We start from the raw sequence: 25,623 nt of genomic DNA, 5'->3' as shown, positions 1-25,623 counted from the left end.
AAAGTTTGTAAAATATCAACAATAATCCTATATACGATTCAATATTTTATCAAATTTTTTTCATATTATTTAATAATACAAAAAAATATTACAAAATTTTATGAAAATAGAATTATGTACAAAAAATATGCAAGATTATTAAATTATGTAAAAATAGTATACAATAAAAGTACGTTAGTTTCAATTCAGGGATTAACTTTTCTTCCTTCGTAAATTAGAAAAGTTCAACTTTTTTGTATTTTTAGTAACTTCAACATTTTCTTCATTTTTTTCTACAAGTCTTTGCTTAATTACACCTATAGAGTTTACTTCATCCCTTTCATCATGAACTGTCACTCTTCGTGAACTACTAATTGTCTGAGTGTCTTTCCAATTTCTTTTGAGATTAGTTTCTATTTTTTTTTCATCTTCATCATTTTTAGAATCATTAAAACCACACGTAACACTTTTTAGTTTAATTAGATTTTGATGAGAACTATCAAGCTTAGATTCTTGAGGCTTTAAATTTAGTGATGGTTTATCATCATTATCAGATACCGATATCGAACTTTCACTATCACATGAATATTCTTCATTTTCTTCAAGATCTTCATTGTCCTCTATGTAAATTTTTCCCTTTTCTTCATCATTTGTTTCTTTAAATTTTTGTGATCCATCAAGAATTTCTGTAATTACGAATTGAGAACATTCTTTTTGAACACTTTTTTTAGATTTATCTTTCTTGGGTCTAGTTAGTCCCTGATTCATCGAGTAAAATTGCTTAACATCAACATCTTTCTCAATTCCTTTTAAATACTGTAAATGTTTATTTATAGCTTGGTAAAAATGTAATTTGTCAGTCATTCGAGGAAAGTTGGAACATCTTGCACTACTGGAAGGAACAACCCAAACTGCGGTTTCACTAATTTTCTCTGATTGAAGACCAAAATCAAACTTTGTCTTCCCAAGCTGTCGAGCATAAACTTGATAAATACATTTTCCATTGAAAACAGCAATTTTAGGTTTATAAAATTTTAACTTTTCAACTACTTTATTGCATCCCTCTTTGATTTCCGTAGCAGTCAAGTCAGCAGAAGATCTAGTAGCTCTATCAACTATATTAGTCAGACCAATTTTATATTTAAGAAGTTCGCAATCTTTTTCAAAGCTGACAAATTGTGGCACCAATCCAGAAGCATGTAAGAGTTTATAAAAATGATTCCCAGGACCAGCATAATATCTTCCTTTGAAGGCAGCCATTAAACTTGGGTTTATTCCAAGAAAAACAATGTCTAAGTCTGGTTCAAGGTAATCAGGCAAAGGATCTTTTTTCTTTACTTCTTCTTCCGTTAATCCATTAAATCTTCCATTTTTCATCCCCGACATGGCTTTGCTATTATATTGATTACTTATAAATTTAGTAAATTGCTTTAATTTTACACATAACTTTATCAACTTTATCATAGAGTGATCTTTTTTTTAACCTGGAAAGAACACAAATCAATATTAAAGTAAATTAAAAAAAAAACTTGATAATATGTCGTTGAACATACATATATCTTTAAAATACCTGAATTATTTGTAAATATTTCTCCATAATAGTATTTATACAATCAACATCAGATGTCAATGAAGTGATTTATTTAAGATTAATAAAGATAACTCAATACATTTTACCACTGATTAAACTTGAATAAATCTGCAACACAAATCAATAATCATTCATTATAGTTAATTTATAGCAACATCTTAGAGAATATTAATTATTATGAATAAAAAATACAAACATTGATGAATAATTATGATACTTATGTAGGGTATTTGAAGGTTATCAATGTTTCATTGTCAAGTAATCAATTACATCAACGATGACAATTAAAAAATAAATATGTTTAAAGTACAAAAATAATCGCAGATTAGAAAAATTATAATTTTCAAGGTAATATACAAAAGATTTTTTAATTCTTTAGTTTAGAAAAAATGCATTTTTACACAGTGACAACCGGCATTATTTTGGAGTTAATCTTTTAAACATCCATCAGCTAGCGCTAGCGGAAATTTTTGGAACTTTTTATCAAAATAAAGACAGAAAATAGCAGAAACCATCATGACCAACATTCAACTAAAATAAATATTTGGTTGGATTCGAATTCAAATAACAAATGCGAAGCTCTTCTTCAAAGCATGGAGTTATAATTTTGTTTATACAATTCAGCCACCGAAACTCAAGGCATGTTGTTTGATGAACAACCTGAGGATTAACAGAAGTTTACACACGCTACTGAAATTCATGACGGTATTTTCTCACGTTTCCAATCAAAAGCGGAGTTTACAAGAGCTTATATACGATGTGATTATACAGTGATGTTATGATGCACAATATTTACTTTTAAGATATGATACAACATCATGTCAACGTCTTTCATTTATACATAAAAGAAATTTCCTGTTGCAAGAATAGATCAAAGACATGGTTTGGCAAGAGTCTTGATTGTGCAGTGGTTGTAAGAAAATTTTGCTCCTAGAAAAAATGATTAATTATCCAGTAATATACATAACTTAAGATCATTAAATTTTTTTTGAAAGAATGGTTATTGTGGATGAAGTGAACAAGAGGTTATGTATTTCAGTCTATATATACCGCTTGTGAGTATAATGTGCATTTAGGAATAATTATCTGTTACTACAACTGGTCGTTTTTGTTTTAGCTATAGTGCTTATGCACAGCTGCAACCAATTTTTTCTCTATTACGGCGACATACTTGTTTTTCCATCCGTAGCTTTCCAGTAGTTTTCGTCTGTTAATACAAAAAAATCATAACTATTACAAAAATAAATTTTCTATCTATTACAGCACTAAAAATTCTTTCCTTGTGGATCAAATAGAGATGAATTGAGTTTCCATTCAATTTATGCAACAGAGTGAGAAATCTTCTTTACACTTCGACCTTCTTTTAGTTGAATGAACAAAATCGAGGTGTGTTTTCTATCTTAAATGTGAGATGTACCTTTACATACATGCACCAATTTCACTCTACTTCTCTCACCTACGGTTTTCACTTGCACGGAGACAATAGAGTTCAGTCACCACCACTTGACGCAAACAACCCTGCTGAGACAAGGGAAACGCTCTCCAAACCACAAGGACACCGGACACTCCATTTGTAACTATAAATTTAATTCTGTTCCAGTGTAATTTATTATTTCCGACATTCACAAATTTCTTTCCAGTATTCTAGACAACTAAACTATAAAACAAATTAATACTTATCAGCTTTGAAAGCATTAAATTATCAAATTATTTGGATCGTTGTTTTTATTTCACGTAATGCTGATTCAAAATTTTTTATGACCTATTTCATCGAATTGAAAAATTTTTATAGGAATCCGAATGGATTGCTCCACCAAAGCTTGTGCTTTTTCCTTTAAAATGTCTTTTTGAAAATTCTCTTATGACCATTTTTCACAATGATATAAGCTCTCAAAGCAGAAACTCACTTTTAACTTTGAGCATTTATTACTTTTGAAAAAAACGATTGCATAACGATCAGCAAGAAATTATTTAACATTTTAAAGTATCTTTCATCATGTGAAATAAAAAAAAATCAAATAAATGAATTACTATATAGAAAGAGAATTTTATAAAATTCTTTTTTCTATTTTTCTAAAGTCTAACAACACCACTCATGATATCACTCATGATATCCTTTCAAATGGCTCAACCAGAAAAGCATCGACTCTGAAGTAGAAAAAGAAAACTTCTCATTTGCATTCCAGTTGATCAAACTACGATAATTTTCAGCAGAAATATAGCTGCTAAAAAAGTACTTGATGTTCACTTTTTAATGATTCTTCAAACTAAAATAATTATATATTTACAATTTCTATAATGATCCAATAAGAATTTATTCCAGTTCTGTAATTAATTAACATTCACATTTTTTTTCAATCTGAAGGTTAACATTAACTGAAAGTAACAATTATGAATTATGTTACCAGTGGTTTGCATTGTTATCCATTGTTTTTGCAAATAATATTCATCTTACAAATGCATATAATAATAATTCAATGGAGATCAGTTTGGAGAAGATATTTGAATAAGTTACTTATTAAAAAGGCTTAATTAATTAAATCATTTTCTATATGAAAACAGTAACTCGAGGTGGAGTTGAGGTTTTTAGAGTGTCTATGTATAAATAGAAGTATAGAAGGTTGTCATTTGCATTTAGCAGAATGTACAGTAAAAAACTCTTAACGCTTTTTGTAAATTTTTTGCTTTTTATACTTCATTGCATATTTTTCACACAATCATGGTTAAATCGAGGTTAAATGTTCTTTTAAAATGTTAGTTTGTGAGTAAACTTTGCACTCAAAACATTGGTAATTCAGTAAGAAATACAAATAGTGTTATAAATTTTTTTATTATTTGTTAATATTTGTTTTAAAAAATATGAGTAACCATTTATGTATCATGAAAACTGCAATTAATGGTAAAAGAGTTTTATAGAAATTTTTTATGAATATAGATTCTCATTAAATTTTTTAAAATCATCTCTTAATGAGACCTCACTATGAGAATAGATAATAAATCATCGTATATGAACACTGAGTTTCATCAGGGCTGCATTCTTCCAATAATGCGTTATAGTTTCATTGAAACGTCAATGTAATGTCAATTTAATGTCAATTTCGGGGAAATTTGAACGTTAGATATTAATTAATTTTGAACCCCAATGTAGATAGACATTTAGAAAAAAATATGTATAAAAAATTTTAAGATATTTTTATTATGTGTTTTTTTTGTTGAGTAAATAGTTTTTTATATTCCATCATTTCCTCGAAATGAATTTCAAATCGGAGTTTTATGAAATCTTCACGTTTCGAGGTTCCTGTAATCACTTTAGATAGTTTTTGTGATGTGAGCGTATGTGTACATACGTATGCAAGTACACATATATATGTAAAAAAATTTTTGTCGACGATATCTCGAGGATGGTTGAACGGATTTCGATTTGAAGCCTTTGAAGCCACTTTCGAGTTATTCCATAAAATACAATAACTTTTTATTTGAGAAATACATAGAGAAAATTTACATTAAAATTTACAATAAAAGCATTTTAATGTTGTTTACTTTTCCTATTTAATAATATTTTCTGCTTGTAGCAAAAATAATATTTTGTTTAGTTAGTGTTTTGTTAATTGGTATTTTTTTCTTCTTATAGGAACAATTTATATCAAAATATCTTCTGGACTTTTATTTGTTATATAATGGATTATTGTAGTTTCAAAATATTTGATCGTTATTGTACATATCTGTGTACATGTTGTAAACGTAAAATATCTCAGGTATGCATTTTGAATATATTTTACCTACCTTTTATATCCATTTTTGAGTTTATGAATTACAATAAAATTGAAGACAATGGATAATATTTTAATTTATTTGGATAAATTTTTTAATATTGATACATCATATGTATAACTTTCCAATATGAACAAAAATACTATTTACAATTATTAATATGTATTCAATTCTATTAATTTTAATAATAAATAACTCTTCAAATGCTATAGAATTTATTAATTAATTATTTATATATAAATGAACCGGAAGGTATATTTAATGGTAATTAATAATGAACCAAATTATTTAATAAAGTGCCGATAAATTTATAATACATTCTAAAATTATTAGAAAATTATTTACATATTTTAAATCTTAAGTTTGATTAAAAAGTAAATGATTTATAATGAAATTCTCTTAAAAACCAATTACATTTTCCATCACAAATTCTTATCTGAATAATCAATAAAATTAATTATCAGTAAAAGCTTTGTAATAATGAAATAATATTTTGACGTTAAAATAAAGTCTTTGGTAATGTTTTCATTATGTCAAACAAGCCATGTAGTTGTTAGCAAGGGGTCAGTTATTGACCTTTCCAATGTAAAGCCGATGAGTACAAATAAACTTAAATGGCTTCTAATAATTGTTTCAAATGTGCTAATAGCCACACGGTTCTTCTCGTGGAATATATAATCGAGTGGCTTAGCTTAACATGAAGTAGTGTTAGGTTAAACAGTAGGATATTGGGTATACAAAAGCTACCTGGTGTGAAGTTGTAACCTGGAATTACACGGTTGAAGGTCGAAGGGAATTAATCTCAGTCGTAGAGATACTGGGGAAGCCAATCAATTTCCTGCCGACTCTCGCGAACGCTGAGGGAGGCTCATTCAACCGAAGGATGTGCTGCGCTATCATTCACAAAGATAGACGGCTTAGATATCCCGTCGTCTCGTGCCAATGTGTCACCTGCTCGTCTTCTCGTCAATTAAACCGTCACTGTCAGTATCTCTTCTTAAAAGTTTCAATTTAAATCATCCTCAACTGTCTCATCAATATAATCTCCGATCGTTTTCTGTTATAGCCCAGATGACAAATAAACAAGAAGAATTCACTTAATAATTCTGTCAAAGTGACAAATCATCTAGAAAATAGTGCCAGGAAAAAGAGTTGGAATAATTTAACGGGCTTCAAGATTTGCTGACACTTTTTCGAGATATTTCGAACATTAGTTGTTGGCCAACGTGTTAGCATCAAACCACCCCTTTCTCATGTAACCCGTCGTTCAAGACCGGGTGATTAATGACAGGACCTGAGCCGTCTGGTTCAGTTTATTGGAAACAGGCCATCGATGATGCATCGGCGTTGTCGCGTAGCATGATGCGAAACCTTGTTTGCCACCACGTGTTAGCGACGAATGGAAACGTTAATAAGATCAAACTGTTCGCGTTCACGTTTTGCTGGTATTACGCTTCACGTTGCACGCAGTTTACACGCAACACATAAGATACCAAGTGGTGAAAGCAGTCTTGAGCAATTAATAGTATGCTTGAGTTTACAATACGCCTTGATTGTATATTATTTAACCTAACCAGGTGTATGAATATAAATTTTCCACTCACCAGAGCCGGCTTCACTGCAATAATACCCTCATCTAAATGAATGAATGCCATATTTTTCTACAAGCATTAAAATGTGCTATTTTTGTTTGCATTCAGAATGTGTACGATGCGGTGGTGCACATAGCACTCGAGAAAATCCGCAACGTCGACAAATATATCGTATACGATATACAGAATATAGAAATGATACTCAAAACGTCGCGTGTATGCGAATCGATACGATAAATCGCGACGCTTTCCAGAGAGCTCTCCATATTCAGCATATAGACATATCGGACGGTTTATTTATTGGGCCTCGAGAACTCCGAATATAGCTAACGAGAGTACGATTTATTCAATCAATTAATCTACCCGACTACGCATCTCTCGCTGTTGGTAATTAGTTTGCACTGTAATCTTGTTCTCAATTAATTGAGATATTTTTTATCATTCAAAAATGCAGCTGATATGGAAATGGTGTTGAGTTATTTTATTCTCTTTTTAGCGAATCGACCGAGTGTATTTGACAGTTTAAGATTATTTACACGAGTACCAAACATATGCGTATCTGTAGGTGGCATCATTGGGTGCGAGAATGTACGTTAGTACGGCATACGCGTAGGAATCTCCATGTAGACGATTGAATGGGTGCTCTACTCATACCCTTAACGTCACCACCGGCAGCCAGCAAAAGGCGTCGCGACATCCAAATTTCCCTGCAACCGTTGTCGCACTTCGAATACCTTATGTGTACATCGTATTGTGCTATGTATCACTAGATAGAGTCTCTGAATGTATTCAAGAAAGCTCCGTATATGGAAAAGTTTACGGAAAATGCATCAAAGATATGTGAATTGAATCTAAGATAAAGAGGAGAGGTGCAATGCTAGAAACGTTTTTCTTCATCACATACATTTTTCAAAATTCTTCGCGAGAGAAAAATATCTTCTCAGTCTTCTGACTCTAGAAAAACCACGTTTTTGTAGCTTATTTTTTAATACATTTTTTTTAATTAAATGATGTTATTTTTAAAAGTTTCAATTACTGTAATAGACTTATCAGTTGATAATCACTTGGATAAATTCAATTACAATGTCTTTGCAATGTGAAATAGAATTTCATTTGATACTATTACGATTCTTATTGATATTTTTTACTTTGATGAAAAAGAATATTCATTTTTTCCGGTGAGAAGTCATTAAACTGCAAAATAAGTCCTTTATTACTTTAAAGGATTTTTTTTCAGGATTAAATCTTTTGATATTAAATAGATTAATAATTTTTTTTTTCATATTTTTGGTATCAGTATACTGATAGAGAAAGTGTTTTTCTTTTGGGAGCTATTGAATGGAAAAAAAAGCTCAAGTATGAAAACACAAAGATAAAAAAAATTGCTACCACTTATCTACTTATGCACAATTTCTAGAGGTGCTTTTAATTGGAAAAAAATTTTATCGATGAAAATTCGAATAAAAAATTGGCTCAAGTGACTCTTCATATCAACGTAGAGTAGAAAGTATTATATGTAAAAAACATTACAGTAAATTAGCAATCAGCCATTAACTAAAATCATTTTTATCAGCTTAAAAACATTAGATTGATTATTGTAATTTTTTATGACGATAAAAAATTTTTTATCGCGTTCTATTTTTGATATACAGTATCATTTATAACAAATATAAATATCTATTTATTAATTTTATGTTTATATATATAAAAAAAATATTATGATATTATTCATAAAGCTTGCAGCTTTTTTGTACAAAAAAGTTTTCAACATTATTCATTAACAAATACTGCAACCATTATTTTCTTTTTTAAACTGATTAGAGTATTTATTTTCGAATAAAGCATTGTGGATAAAAATCTTGAATTACAACAAGAAGAGGAATTAAAATGTGTAATAAAAGTAACAAAATTAAATTTTTTAAAGCAACGTAATAAGCTGTACATTGTTAATTGAATTATTTTTAAAACTAGCAAAACAAAAGATTAATTAAATATAAAATTTTATAAATGTCAAGATATAGAGATCTAAGTTTATTTTATAAATTTTTCATGCCTCACAATTTAATAATACTTAAAAATTTTTCACTATTGATTTTCTTTTTCTGTTAAATATATTATCTAACTCAATCGACAGGTTGAAAGAAAAAAAAAGAGTATTTTCATAATTTAAAAATGTAAATTTTTATGAAGAGAAGTTAAACCACAAACTAAATATTATCAAATTGATGAGTAGATTATTGAACAGTTAAAGTTGCAACATATTTAAAATGTATTCCAATACTCTTGTAGAGATAGCGAATATAAAATGAAACATCAATAATTACTTTCAACTGAAATTGTTCTAATTAAACATAAAATGTATCTCAATCTCTTGTCTGCCAATTAATTTGCCCACTCTGTGATCAATTCATTGATTTATAGGTATGAACTTTATCATGAAGAAAACGAATTCGTACTTTTATTTGAACCGCAGTCTAAATATTTCCAATTCAATTTACCTTTGCATCACGTATTTTGTCTACCGGAACCTTTTTTCCACCTGTTTATTAATGTAAAGACATAAAAAGTCTTATTTATTGATACTATATTTTTTGTCTGTCTACCATACGGAAATCGTTGAAGACTTTCGCTCCAAAAGACTTGTCTGCGTGATACAATGAACCCATAGTATTTCAAGCACGTTCTTGAATCGCATTATTTAATTAGAACAGCAGGATGAGAAAAATGAGAAACACGAAACAGTATTTACGTGCACAATGGTGAATCATGAGGTTTAAATTTTTCACAGGATCAAACCTGATATATTTTTCAACAGACAGACAATTGGTTAGACATAAAATTTGGGATTCTTGAGGAATTAATCGTTGAGTTAAAAGACAAAGTAAATACTAAAGTTGATTAAAAAATAGGTAATTTAATAAAAAGTTAAAGATTTGTTTGACAGTGATGGGTTGAAGGTAGATTTAGTAATAAAACTAACATGGCAAGAGGGAAAACGTTAATAAAATGACAAAAGAGCGGAAACAAAAGTTTTCGTTGGGGAGAAAAAAATGAGTAAAAAAGTGATGAATAGAGAAATAAGCTCGAGAGATACAAATGGATGAAGCCAGACATCACGTAACCCATAGTAACCGAATCTGTTCATTAGCATTTCACAGTTAACGGTACTTCAAAACGAGGCTTGGCAATTAATTACGAAGGTAGTGATATAGCGTAATCTAATATCATAAATAATAGGAAACTCGCGCCTGGCTCGCTGTGCAGTTGAGTCATTATTTATTCAGGCGAATTCTCTCCCAGTAGTATCCCCTGCGATCACACTCGCCCTCCCCCTCCCCCTTAACCCTCTTGACACTATTCTGAATCACTGTCCTAGTGTGAGACTACAAAACATAGCAAATTAAAGCAAAACGAATCTGAATCACGAAATTAAAGTTAATTGGCCTACTGCCACACGTCTACTATTGTTCTTGTCGCTCACTGAACTCAATTATTTGCAAATTGTTGTCTCTAGTCCTTTTATAGTCGTACACTTTTTGAATAAAGTATGCAGTAACAAGAAAACTATTTTTATTCTATTGTCAAGGATATATAGAAGACTATTTTTTTCAGAGCTTCCATGCATATAGTCTTGAAGAAAAATTCTTTCGATCGACGACACTTGAGATGTTTTCTCCTGATGCAGCGATACGACTCACTACCAGACAAAATCCTTCCTCATCTTATCGTTTATGACATCATATATCTTTAGATACTATTTGTATCACTACTTCTTGTACCAATAAGAAATGATAACCTTCTGAATCGAGTCTCATTGAATTTCACAACCCACCAAGTTAATTCCCAATTGCTAGGTTTTTTTTAGATCTATTGAAAACTTTTTGGTTAGTCCAATTAGAAGTATTTCATGAGATCTTATTTGTCGTCCTTTTTTCGACTTCAACAGAAAATCAAACGTAGGGAGAATTAGAAAAATAAAAGAAACATATTGAAAGAGGATCAATTGAGTTGAAATTATTTTAATCGTAATGATTGATACAATTTCAAAATATTGTTTTATTTAAGTAAAATAGATTTAAAAAATTTCAGTAACTAAACACATAAAGTGTTTACAATGTTGAATATCATAAACAAACTATGGCAATTTTGTTGACGACTTTTAAATGCTTTTTTACCGATTTGTAGTGATTAAATAACAAAATATGATTTGATAATGAGATTTTTTTTTCGATTTATCAATAATTCACATGAGGAAAAATGTATTTTAGTATTGATATGGTAGCTGAATTGGCTGTTGTTTAAATTCGTTCGATGACTTTTTGAAAGGATCAACAAACTAATAGGTAGACAATTAAAATAGTGAAATAAACGAAAATAAAAATACTTCCACTTTTAAAATGATGTAACATTGGTTTTCAAACTACAAAGCTCTCAAATTTAAAAATGCATTTCAACTTTTATCATAAAACTATTTGAACCATTTTCCAGATGACGTTGGTTGAAGCTATTTTTTATCAAAAACCTCATACTAGTGTCCCGAATTGTATTGAATAAAAATTCTTTAATGATCAAAAAGAATTTTTATTTTACAATAATTATTCTGATATAATAATATAAGAATATTTAGTCATTGGTATGTTTAATTACCTTTCTCAATAAAAAATGATAACAGAAATGTGAGACATTCATTTGTGGAATATTGTTCGAATAAATAATAAAAAATATTTCTCATATAACACCTTGTCTTTGAAACAAGGTTGTCCCCAGCAAAAAGCAATAGCCAGCTAATAACGGCATTCGATACCTCAATATCCCTATATACTAACCCTCTGGATCTTCCTGAAGTTCAATCGTAGCAGTAAAAATTCTGTTTGTACAACGCTTTGATTAGTTCGACCATTCGACCATTAGCAATTACGAGCTCTTTCCTCTTCTCTTTGGTTTTTGCTTTCGAACTTTTTATCCTTTGCTCTGTCATGTTGAATTCGCACATATATACACCAGCTACAACAAGTACATACATTTTTTCCCTCTTTTCCACTCATTGCGTCTGATTTCTAGCTCGCGTTCTCACGTTTTCCTTGTATACTTTATTTACAATGTACTTCATTCCGTCACTCATGCTTCTTTTGTCTCTTTTGCTCTTACAGGTCTGACTCCATGGACGAATTCCGCGTGGTGCTCTTCCCACGAGATAATAAACCACCTTGGTCATTCATCCCTCGCTATTTCCTGTCCAAGAGAATGAGGAGAAAAATACCCTACAAAAAGACCTTTGAGTACATGCTGGAATGATGAAGAAATATGTGACAAAATATCGAGTTTCGTGGATTCAAGTTTATTTCGACGAAAAATAAAAAAAAAAATCATCAAAATAAGGAATTACGCATATCGTGGAATACGATGGAAGTAGAAGCTGATGCTGAAGGGCACGTACACAAAAGTACGAATGTGTCTATAACGTGCGCATCAGCGCAAACTCCAATATTACACGCGGGTTCATAAAACGTCTCCGCGGGATACTAGAGAGTCAGTGAGCGTCGCGACGTCTTCGGGAGTATGCGGCTTACAAATTTTACCTCACGACTACCATCCACGTGGTCATGTGTACCAATTTGTTGTTTATCACGAATATCTCAAAATTTTTAAACAATTTAAAGAAAACATTGTAGAACAATCTTTAAAATCAGTTTATCTATTGAAGCAACACTTAGAAGTGATATTGTTTATTCATTTATTTAAATTTGTGTTATTTTTTTGCTTAGTGTTGACTCAAACATCTCGAAAATTTAACGAGAATATATTCTGAATGAAAAGTTTGTTTTTCTGTCAAAGTTTCCTCCCCCCGGAGGCATTTCGTGAATTTTCGTGGTTGAGAGAAGTCTGTTGAATTATTTATAAGTCACCTCAGTGATTGCGGTTGCTTTTTGGTGAGTACTTGAACCTTTCCTTATATCCATATTTTGAAAAAAAAATCAATTTTAAATTTTTTACTTCCAACCATAAATATATTATCCTGGAATTACCATAAATTACTAGTAAATCAGTTGTTGGTTTTTGCAGAGAAAAACCTATGAAAAATGTCGTGGGATTGTAAATTAAATAACCAACCGTCAATGAATCTTGAACAGTCAGAGGAAACGGTTGCTTCCTCGTGCTTTTAAAAGCACCAACGAGAATGATAAATCTCACCGTAACCAATAAAAAAGTAAATAAAATTCTGGGTCACATTGACCCCAGTACAAAAAAAGGAACAAATTAGTGCGAGAAAGAATGTCCTGCGAAAAGGCATCAAGACGCCTGAGATACATTATCGCCAAGGCAAAACGATTCGGGCTAACAGAGTGTGAGTTGGCAGATTTACCTGGAGCAAAAAAATTTACAACTTCCAAGTCAGGACTAAGCACTTGGTCCCTTATCGCCGTGGTAATTGCTCTTATCATTGGTGGAACCCTTTTGCTGGCGCTGATTTGCAACCCATGTACAAGAAGAAGTCAAATTCACGTCCACAGGAATTAAGTAAGTTCACTAAAACTTCTTGAAACTTTGTCTATGGATAATTAATTAACAAGTGTCAATTGGCATTAATTAATTAACAGAATTTTCTGGATTATTAGTGGTAAAGAAATTGATGAAACAAAGCACGTCTCACTTAGCTCCACTACGAGAATTTGTTGAGTCAAATGATAATTTTTTTTTATTACGAAAGAACAAGAAGAAGCTTTGGTGTGTTCCTGGTGGCTCAGGTGCTCGTTGAGCTTGCAAGAAGGCGAGCGCCAACGTCTTACGGTTCGTTAGTCGTCGCAGAGGGTAATGATGCGTTTCACAGGCGTGCCTGTGAGTTCTTGGTTCAAGCCGGATAGCTCTTGTTCCATCACAAGTAGCCTCTAACTATATTCAACTTTCTTTTCAGCTAAATTAAATAGCACATTTCTCTCCCCCAGGGCCAAGTGTAAAGCACACACGACCACTCCTCGTTTTTCAAACTTAACGTTTGAGAGTTTTAATTAATTCATTTATTTTTTTTTTCTTTTGATTGCAGGTATTAATGAATGGCAGGAATGAATGCTTGGGGTCATGGCAAAGAAGAGTGAAGATAAGACCGTTGTTTTTCAAGGATTGTGAAAAATTTTTTTTTTAACATATTGCCTAAAGTATATGAATTATAATGTAAGCAATTTTTGGATAATTAATGGAAGTTCATTAAAGCATTTATGAGAAATTATTGGCAGTTAATTTTATGGTTTTTAATTGTCTTTTCTCATATATTGTTTGATCATTTAATTAATTGGACGCACATAAATTTAAGCGGGTCATCGACTCCAAGCATGCAGCGAGGACATTGCAAAGGGAGTCAAGAGAATCGGAAGGCTCGAGGCCAGCAATTTCAACAGCCGTTTGGTTGCCGATACAAACGGCCATTATTCTGTCGCGTGACGACGCTTACTCTCAGCCGTATAATGACAATTCGGTTCACATGGTCGCGTTAAAGCAATGCACTACCAACTTCCTCTCTCCAATCCTCTTATGTTTCACTGCAATAGCCACCTACGGCTTTTCTACTATGCAAGATCGATTGTCAGTAAATTCCTTTTGCAACTCCATCTTCTCTTATATTTCCCTCTTCTCAACGATAAAAAATTCCACGCTCTGTTATATTAACGCACAACCTGCATGGAACATAAAAATCAACAGACCCAAAGCCATTGAAAAAAACAAAATTCTCTCTTTATTGATACATAAAATTTTATTAAATGTGCAAAAACATTTGTTAGGATCATTTTTTATGGCAAACATTTTATCTAGTGATAACGTTTAATCCTTGGAAGATCGAGAATCTCTTCTATATTTCCACTGCTTTTCTAAATTGCTCGTACTTTCACGCTACTTAAGTAATGAGCCAAAGTTTGTTCGAAGTATGAGCACATGAGAATACACGAAGGTTTGAGTAAAGAGAACTGGCCATGGCTTATACAAATTACGTGTTTTTGCACTTATGCTAATTAAACATAAATCAAACAGTGTTGAATTGATTGAATTTAAAGTTGAAGAAGGAGATGAACCCAATGTTAAATTGCACTTGGTGAGCAAAGTCTTTCACTGTGTTAATCGTATTATTAGTATTTGTTGAATAATAGCTTGGAATTTTGATAACAAGAAAAATAATTGGAATTGATTTCATTCCATTCATATAAAAGTAATTAAAAAGCTTATTTTGTGTTTAATACTTTTTTTAACAAACGATAATTAGACTTTTGATAAATTATTTAGTAGAATTTTAGATTGACCATTGTGCTATATTTTTTTTTAAATTGCTTTTTAAACGTTTCCAATTTCTCATACAGGTGTTTTTTTGATATTGCATCTGGCATCTGGTATTTTTGGATAACAATTTTTTAAACGATTTTTATTGGTACTCTCTGAAAATGAAAAAGTAATAAAAAGTCATGTAGCATGTGATGGAACCTATTAATATTTACCAAGCTACAATTGCTATACAGAGTATTCTCAAATTTCGATTCTTTTTATTTTTATTATTAAAATTAGTGAAACTAATTACTTTTCATTCTATTCTTTTTAATTTTCAATGTATAAATATATATGAGATATTACATTTTTAAATTAATTACTTGTTGATTTTTAGAGTAACTAACTTTAATTTATTTTGTCAAAATACATAATCTCGATAAAATTAAAGTAATTATTACTACATTTTATAAAGTTGTTTTTATTCTAGCCCTGTAGAGGTAAATAAAGCTTAAATTTAAATTGACTAAATTACAATATTTAAATATGTTTTTGAATAATTTATATCTCATTTAATTTTAAAATAATTATCATTTTTATCGATCGAAAATTTTAATTTTATTTTATTTAATATCTCGATAATACTTTCTGTTTGCCTTGCTCATTAGAAAATCATTTATTGTGAAGTTTATACATTTTTTTATTTAATAAATTCTCTTCATCTCCATCATATTGCACACTGCATTCAAAGGAAAGTTAAGGTCAGTATATATTTGTAAAATTCATGAATAAAATTTTGATTAAAGAACACATTTTTTTGGTGTGCATTAATTTTAATTGTGTGGAAATTTACTATTCTCTATCAACATTTCGGTCTTAATTGTTCATCTATTGGTATGTTTACCCGAGATGTCGATCAAGGGTAGTTGGAGTGTTAATTTCTCCAAAATAAATTGATATCTCGGAAATGCTGCCTTTCTCTAGCGAAAAAATACCGTATTTTAGATTTTTTTTTCCATCAAATGGAAAACTGAAAATAATGGGGAAAAAATGTTAAAATCAATATTACAGAATCTGATTTATACGCTATTCAGTTATATGAATCGAAGGTATTTTAAAGCTCATTAAAATTTATTATAATATTCATTTAATTATTTATTGATTTTACATTAATCAAATTTGCTTGTATTAATATTTAAAAGGAGATATATATAAATATTTTTCGATATCCGTTTGAATTAAATTAAAAAATTTTAATCAGTTTAATGGCTATATATGTTTCAATTTCAATAAAAATGTTATTCTTTTATATGATATCATGATAAATAACTACTTCAATTTATTTTAATAAAAAAAAAAGTATATTTATTTATGAGAAAATTTTTGTGTCAGTTTTAATTAAAAAGTGGAATCATTTTTCATTAATTCAAAAAATTTCTTTGCTTAGTTTACATTACTTCAATTAAACTAGATTTTCCACAATTTTGCATAAAAAAATGAAATATTTTTATATAACACAAACAATTTTTTTTAATTACTACTAATGAATATTTTGAAGTTAACATCATAAACATGGTGACTAATTGCTTTTAATTTCCACTGTATTTTCGTTTTATAATAAATGAAGAAAGCTTCCATCAACGTTAAAAGCTGTAATAAAATATTTTCCTCTAATATTTAACACAGATATTTATGATACTAAAGAATGTAAGAGTGAATGGACTTTATATTTGTCCACTGCTATGAACAAAAATAGCTGTTGGGTTGTTTGAAAAAAAAAAAAATTGTAGTCCGACAATTTCGTTTAAGTTAATGAAAATCCTCTTCACAGCTAAAACTATAAAATTGTTCTTTCCGTATCGTACCATTTAGTCGATTATTCTGATACTTTCTTTTATATTGTTTATAACTCGCTCTTAACATGCACATTTCCAGAGCAATGAACCTCGCAATTAGCGATGGCCAATTGGAGCACGAGTAATAAATCGTGCGTAGAAATGTCACGATAACGCGAAACATGAGGAAGTAAAGGAAATGAAATTGTTTTTACTAGATCACTATGTGAATTTTTTTATTTCTCGTTTCAATTATTTCTCCATTCCAACAAAAATTCTTGAATGATTATAAAAATTTTTATTACGACTTCGACGTATTTTATGTCTTAAAGTTAACATCAACCTCCACTAGAGCCACTTTCCTGACTTTTTTAACGATTTTAAAATAAATTTTCAGAAATAACATTACTTAAAGGCCAATTAGTGATATATAACTCTTCAAAAGTGTTTTCTCTCGTATTTTCATTATCGTTTGTCGACACTTTTCGCGTTGGACACATACTAGTTTTGAAATCGTGCAAATGCAGGACTAATGAGAAAAGTTAGCCATGAAAATCGCTCGACAGAAATACACAAAGAGATCCTGAAATAAATGACCATGCATTTTAATCCAAATTTAAAAACTTATACCATCATTTTCAGCTTATTTAAATGAAAGAAAAAATTGGTCTTTAAGACAATGAAAACTCTTTAAAGAAGTATTTTCAATTAAATATCTCCTTACTTTAAACTTTTTTATCTTCTCAATCACAAATTAATATTTTTAATAAATGGATGCAAAATACTTCTTCTCAAACAAATGCTTGAATAAATCTAGACATTATGATGATTATTTGAAACTCTTGTTTATTGGAATACTTTTTACAATCAATAAATATTTTCTATTTATATAGACATTTATTGGAAACAATAACTTATCCTTTGCTTCTTCTTAAATGGGTTTATGTTATTTTGATAAAAAAAGTTAGTTTTTTATGGACATATCTAGTGTTTTTTTATTGCCATATGCTATTTAAAAAGACAATCAAAAAAATCTGATAAAATTATTCATTAATTTTTTATTAAAATTTTCATTACAATGATTTGCTTGGAAATTATTTTTATTGTTCATTTTTTATCATTACAGCATTTTACACAAGTTCCTGCTCAATCGTCGATAAATTTTCTCTTCAAATCACGCTCAAATTTACACTAAAACTGCCATTTCTGAACGATCTCTTAACATAAATTGTCCTATAAAAACAGAAGATGAGTAGGGTTGAAAGTTATGAGAGCTGCAACAAAGATCGAAGTTTTTTTTCAAATATAAAAAAGTTACAAAACAAAAAAACAACACTTGAAAAACCTACTTTTGATCACTTGATACTGGTTTGAATGTTCAATACAATTTTCCTTCTATTGCAAAAATTATAAAGATAAAAAAAAATTTTTCTGCCCACTTTTCAATTTCTCGTTATTCTACTTTCATCTTTAATATTATAGTAAAAATTACTTTTTATGGTAAAAACTAATTTAAATATTCTTTGATAAAATTCTTTATTTCAGGCTGTACATTATCATTTCGCATTTATTTTTAAATTAGATGTATTTTTTTACATTTCCCTACTCTACTTGGAACTTTGAACATTTTATTTTCAAAAAGTTTTTTTACATTTTTCTTGTTATCAAGCTCACAGTTTCAAAGTTATTCTGGTTTGAACATTGCCTTTAGTTTAAATCATCTCTAGTGTGCTACTTGATTAGTGTCAAACATGTAAGAATAGAATATTTAGAATACTCAACTATATAATTCATTATAGAAATGATTAAATTCATTAAAATCCTTTTAATAAAATAAAAAGAAAAATTCTGTACTTACTTTGACCTAAAAAGCTCCATAAAATTTACAATTTGCACCATTTCAATGAATTAATATTAAAATATTTATTAAATAATTCAGTATTTAATGATAATTTGATGTAATAAATAAATGAACGTTGAGAAAATACTGTAAAATGTAATCCCACTTTCATGTGGAATTAGGAAAAAGCAGGTTGGCAAGAGAATGGATCCCCGGATCATCATATAATTTTTGAAATACCTGGAACTGAGTCATTAGTCACTAGTAACTAATTCAAGATAAAAAAAAGGCTTAACTTTTTCAGTCAACTATTATTTAGATGTACTTTGGATGAAACTTATTTACAATTCTGGTTTTATTAGTTATTAATGATAGATAATAAACGATTTATCACCAAGGTAGTGCAAAACACAATTCAGAATCAACAGAATATCCTTCTGACTCATTGAGATGAGCACCGGCTGGTGAAAATATATATTACAATGTCCAAAGTGGCCAGAAGAATGGAACGGGTGATAACAGTTTCTGGCGAACAAGTGGAAGCATAAAAACTTTCGTAATATAAACTTGCTCTATCACTGTTCACTTCCCGAAAGCTTTGGTTGAATTTTATTCTCAAATATAGAGACATGTAAGAATATGATGTATCTTTTGTCTTTTTACATTAAGTAATTATTCATGAAATAAATATCTAAGTTAAATGAAGTTTAATGTTTAATGTTGAGATGAACTTTTATCATTCTGTTGGAATTTATATATTTAGATTTAACTTTAATTTATGTCCGATCAAGTACTGTGGTTCTTTTTTTCTTGTCAATCGATAACGCGTCTTTGTAGCTATAATTAGCTACTCTCTAATGGACAATTAAAAGTTGGTAACGTGATAAATTTGATGGAAAAGGGGCGAGTCCTTTGGAGTTGGTAATTAGATGACGGTAAGAGAAAAGTTGAGGTCAGTATTTTGAGTTCGCTTCATTCAATTATTTTTAAGATTCTTCAAAGACACAACTTACATAAAGAAATTAAATATATTAGAAAACTTTGTGCTGAGAAATGAACAATTATGAGTACTTTAGAAAAAAATTTAATTAAATAATGGACAAAAAATAAGTGTATTTTCTAATTGTTTGTAATTACATTCAAGTTAAACAATTAGAGATAATTATAGTTAGCTATTGTGAAACTCTAAAATGAAGTCTATTTAAATTTAGAAAAATCTCAGCTATTTTAAATAAGTGTTCATTATAAATAATTTTACTCCTACTCTATCATTTTATTTTCATTAAGTATTTTAACATTTTTAATATTACAAAACTTCAAAATGTTTATTCTTCCGGATAGTTTCACTTTATTTATTTTTTCAGATTTTTCATTCCCTCATTTAAATTTATTTGTTTATTTTTAATACATCGAAATTTTTTTATTCATAATAACTCTCTGCCTTTGTAATTACCTTGTTCTTCCTTCATGCAAAAAATTAAAATTAAAAAAAAAAAAAAAAATTCTGCAAATAAAAAAGGAATATAAAACTCTTTTATATGCCTCCTTTCATCTATGTTGTATGTAAAATAATTCAACTTTGTGTACGAATAATTTTCTCTCAGCAAGCAAAAAAGTCTATTACGTAATTTGATTATAAGAGTGAGACTTACAAGTTGAACAAACTCTAAACATAATAATAAAAAGACCTTGTTAACCGTTAACGAGTATGTAAGATTATCAGGCTATAAGACTCCATGGATTAAAAATAATGAAGAAAAGAGATGTAAATGAATCCAATAATAAGCTAAAGATGATTCCTAGCGCGTTCTTGACGATCATTCAAGAATGTCATAAGCTGAAAACTGAGATTCCTTATGAATATAATGAACGAGAGAGAAGATTCTCTGATTCTAGATAATGGGAATGACTCATTGGATCGTAGAACTTGCGCGGAATTAAAGTAAACCAGCGTTTTCTCGTTTTCAACGAAAAAAAAAGTCATCCATTGGAATGTGAATCACGTCTCTTGATGAAGGTAATTAAACTCTTGAATTTCTGACATTATATTCTTGTAATCCAGCGTTTAACTTTTTATTCAACGCTTAATCTTCTTTAAAGTGAAAAAAACAATTTTTTTTATTTTAAGCGACGTAATGCGACAAAAGAATTCTCATTTCTAAAACGACTTATAGGACATTTGTAGGAATGGCACGAGAGCAATATTCACCAGCACAAAACTCATACTCACCCTCTTACACGGATCCTCTTGTTATCCTACGCTGCGTCATTGCTACGACGACAAGAAACGACTGAGACATTTCTTCATGAGCGACATAAGCTGTTCCTGTTGTTAAGAAAAAGAAAAATGCACCACAGAGAGCTATATAGAGGCTGCTACAACCATGTGATATTTTATACCATACAAAACTCTAGCTTATTGTATAGAAACTCACTTTTTTAAAAGACATGAAATTCCACTTTCTGCATCAAATTACTTTACAGGTGGTTTTTTTTTCTATCAATTTCATTTTTGTAATAGTAATATTTATTTTCGCGCTTGAAAGAACTTGATTAGCTTTAATATCTAGAAAACAAATACGTTAATTTGAGAATCACTGAAGCGTCTTATTTAAAATCTGTCCTTCGCTAATTGGCTCGCTGTATGCTCCCTAGTATGGTCCAGAAACGACGAGGCCGAACTAATTGACAATTTCACACTTGAACGTTGACGGTAATTAAGCTGCCACATGCGACATTTTTTGCAACTATTCCTGAAAATCGAATAGTGTTGTGTGTTACGCACGAGCTGTTGCCTGAGATATTTTTTTTCTGCCAAATAAAATATAATGCTTTTTGGACCTTTATCTACAGAAAAAGCTTTTTTTTCGATCTTTTCTAAAACATTATTATTAAAAAAAGAACACTTTGTTTTATACTCTAGCACCTGCTAGATAAGAGATCAATTACAACTGCCAGCTCAACTAAATATTATATTAAACAACTTTTATTTTTACTTTTCTTGCCTAGAAAACTTGAGCTCAACAATTTCATTTAAATGATGTATTTGCTAGTTTTTGCATTTCTCTCATTCCCTCCATTTTTTCATTATTTTTTTCACTCTCAATTATTACATAGTCGACCTGCAGTTTTTATAATTACCAAGAACCTTATTACTCTCTTTAAAATATAAGTAAAAAATTTTAGCTGCTATATTTATTTATTTACCATTTGATATTTTAAATTTCCCTCTGTGACAGTTGGAAACTTCTATGAGAAAAAGAGTTTTCACTTAAATTCAGCATCTCATAACATATCCTACCAGACAAAGATTCTATTTATGAGACAACCTTTCCAGTTTCTAGAAAACCAATCAAATATTAACATTACTTTAAGTAAAAAACAATGATTATTTTTATTGCTTCTTGTTATAATATTAAATATTTTTAGTGTAAAATATGAATAAATATGAGATACATCTAAAATTTCACTAAACTTTTTAATTGTTATCCTAAATATTTAGTAATACTCATTAACTGTCCAAAAATTAGATAGTAGCAAACTGCTATAACATGATAAACTGCAGGAGCATTGACCTAAATCATAGCATGACATGAGTTGAGGATACAACGTACAACCAATTATTTGACTATTATCCTTACTTGATCATTAAAATAAACAATTTTATCGATCTAATATCAATGATATTCATTTGACTATTTCTTTGTTCAATTTTATAGTAATTTAGGAGTATCATCTGAAATATAATCTTCTCTCTTGCTCTATCATATTAAGCATGCATGATAATTATCATCTAATGGGTTTCATCTATTATTGTCGTTATAATTTCAATCGCAGTTACAATTTTAATGAGCATTTAATTAATTGAATCATTAAGAGACAATAAAAAATTTTAAAAAAAAAACATCAATCTGAGATGCTCGCTCCACCTGGCCAGTTCTTTTCTCTCTTGAGAGTCTAAGACACGAAGCTGACACGTAATTTCCTCGAGTTCGCGTCCAGCAGGAAGAAATAGACGATATCGTGCAGCCGTACAATCCAGATGAGCGACGTTCTGCCGGATCGAATTAAATGTTACTCTCCTTCTTCATCATCGCACAACTGTAGGAAGGAAGGAATTGGAAAGACCTTTAAGCCTACTGTCAAAACGCATCAACAGTTAGATAAATAAAGCAACGATTTCTGTAAAAGAAAAAAAAATTTTTTATTTGATATTTTAAAGATTTAGATAATCCTCAATAATACAAGATCAGTATAGTTAAACTATACCTAGGTCTCGATATTATACTGAATTATTTAATTCATATAAGAATCACATTAATAATATATACAACTAGCAACGATAGAAAATATGGTTTAAATTCAATTTGAGCATCAACTTCAAATTAAATAATTAAATTAAAATTAGTAATATAATTTGAACACTCGTAGGTAATATTGAATTTCCTCAACATAATGACATTCATCCTTATTATGTACAACTTACAATTTTAAATCAATTGGTAAATATTTATTGACTAACTTTATTTATCCTATTCAAATGTGAATACTTTAATCTATCAATGACTCTCTCAATCAAAAACAATATAACTTTTAATTTAATCATAAACAAAATATTGAATTTAGTATAATTTTATCATGACATGGTTTGTGATGTTTATTCAACTATTATTGAGAATAAGTACTCAATATGACCCTTCTCGTTGAACTAAAAAGGATCTAGAAAATTTTCATTAAAATGAAGTTGGTTTGTCACCTTGCATTGCATACTTGTGGCACAAAAAAGACAACAGCAAAGTTGTCAATGTGTCTATTGTGTCAGAGAAATGCATATTCACCGGATACGATTCTTGTGTAGCAGTCAGTAAAGTCCATGGGTGCTTCAACCTGCGTCAACGAAGCGTGACAATTATATCTGTAGCCAGTTGGAAATCATTCCGGATTTAGATATCGTCTCTTCCGGTCCGCCTGTCAGACGGACGCCGGTCTATATACGTTCAGAAAAGGACAACAGAAAACCCCGCAATAATCCATGCACATACTCCTGAGAGAAAGAGCCTTTAAGTGCACCTGCGCGAATCAAATCTATTTCGATTGGTCAAATTTCACTTTTCGTACGAATGCCCCCAGGAGACTACGGACACACTGTGAGGCTTTTGGAAACTGAATTTACTGTGAAATAGTAGGCACTTTGATCCTAGCTTAAATAAACTGCATTAAATATCACTGGAAATACTATAGAAGCAAGATAGAAAGGATTGATGAGATACTTCATTAGTGGAATATGCGATACATTGACGAGACTCTACATTGGTCTAATCTGTTCATCCCCTTTGTACTTGATTTTCTCCTAGTTTACCAACTACTCACGTTAACTTATATTCCATCATACTATTTTTACTTTTTTCAGAAACCCTCATCTCATATTTCTATTTTCACATTATTTTCTCAAGAACGATTATAATTTTATGCAAAAGCTTAAGAAAAAAACATTGACATTCTCAAATTTTCATCCCTTTCATTATTAACATAAAAGATGTTTAAAATGAATTAAGCTTTTATATATAAACGACAACAAAAAACGCAAATGTCATTAATGATAACTAACACTAATTAAATACTACCTCGATTAGCATTAATTGAAGTTAAAATGGAATAAATTAAATCTTTTGTAACTCTAAAATGTTTTATTTTAGATTTTCAATATTGAAAAAACCAATCAGCTTGAAATAACTAAAATCTTTTTGACATACAAACTCGTAAAAAGTACTTGAGAGAACTTAACTATTTTACCGATTTTTATTAATTGATTAACTTTACTTTATTTAAAATAATTCAGATTTCCTTTTAAATATAATAGAATGATTTTTTCCAAAAGCTCATTAGTGAATAGCCTTTTAATTACTTAATAAAAGCTGTCGATACAAAAAAAAATTCTTTCATTGCATTTTCATATTTTTTTTTCACATATCGTGTTATGGATTTTAATTTCCTAGTGTGACAAGTTTTTTTCCCAGGATTCATTTGTCACATCAAAGTTTTTGTCGGCTTGACATTTTTTTTTATCATAGTAATGTAAATTTTCTATGCATAATAAACACTATCCAAGCTTCAATATGAAGTCATTAATAAGCTACGAACAATATCCTTGATTTATTTTTTAATTATTAAAAATAATGGCTATTATTACATCACTAACTTTGGATGATTTATGAGGTATAATGTATCAAAAATAACCATTTAAATATTGTTTTGACGTCACGTTGTCATATACGAATATATTAGAGTACAAACTTATAAATAAATAAAATTATTAACTTTTTATTTAACCACGTTTTTTATACATTAAAATTTTAATGACATTTACTTGATGGATGGATGATTCATTAACGACAAAAATTCTTTTTTTAAAACAAAATATTTTGTCAAATAATTTTTGTGCTTATATATAATGACTACGTGTAAAATAAAACCCTTTATCAAGGATACTTTGGAATATTTTAGAACACGACTCTTTGTTATTTTCATGTTTTTATATTAAAAGTAAACTATGTAATTTAAGCTTCACAAATTTCTGCTTTCAACATATACATGAAATATGTATCTCTTATAAAACCGAAAATCATCATAGATATTATGTTATCCTATTTTAAAAAAAAAAAAAAAAATATTTCTCTGTATAAAGTAATTTTAATAATTTCAAAACATGCTTAAAATAATGCAAATTTGAAATACACGATAAAATGTGGTTTTTCTTTTTTATAATTA

At 29.4% G+C, this 25,623-nt stretch overlaps 1 protein-coding gene and 1 long non-coding RNA gene across 2 annotated transcripts; one reads left to right on the top strand and one right to left on the bottom strand.

Annotated features, from left to right (window-relative positions):
* Positions 1-136: 136 nt before the first annotated feature.
* LOC118070926 (G/T mismatch-specific thymine DNA glycosylase-like) lies at positions 137-1,989 on the bottom strand. Its single transcript, XM_035089806.1, has 3 exons — positions 1,767-1,989; positions 1,550-1,678; positions 137-1,463 (listed from the first exon to the last, which is right to left on the bottom strand). The coding sequence occupies exon 3, from the start codon at positions 1,441-1,443 to the stop codon at positions 193-195; it is 1,251 nt and encodes a 416-aa protein (XP_034945697.1). The 5' UTR covers positions 1,444-1,463; positions 1,550-1,678; positions 1,767-1,989; the 3' UTR covers positions 137-192.
* Positions 1,990-12,480: 10,491 nt separating this feature from the next.
* Positions 12,481-14,158, top strand: LOC118070945 (uncharacterized). The gene is made up of 3 exons (XR_004690825.1): positions 12,481-12,863; positions 12,997-13,452; positions 13,976-14,158. It is a non-coding gene; the product is annotated as an uncharacterized lncRNA (long non-coding RNA).
* Positions 14,159-25,623: the final 11,465 nt, after the last annotated feature.

Source organism: Chelonus insularis, unplaced genomic scaffold (genome assembly GCF_013357705.1).
Source record: "Chelonus insularis isolate UGA/USDA-ARS -01 unplaced genomic scaffold, ASM1335770v1 contig_70_pilon, whole genome shotgun sequence".
NCBI lineage: Eukaryota > Metazoa > Arthropoda > Insecta > Hymenoptera > Braconidae > Chelonus > Chelonus insularis.
Note: the sequence above shows the minus strand (reverse complement) of the source record. Positions and strands in the feature narration are given on the sequence as shown.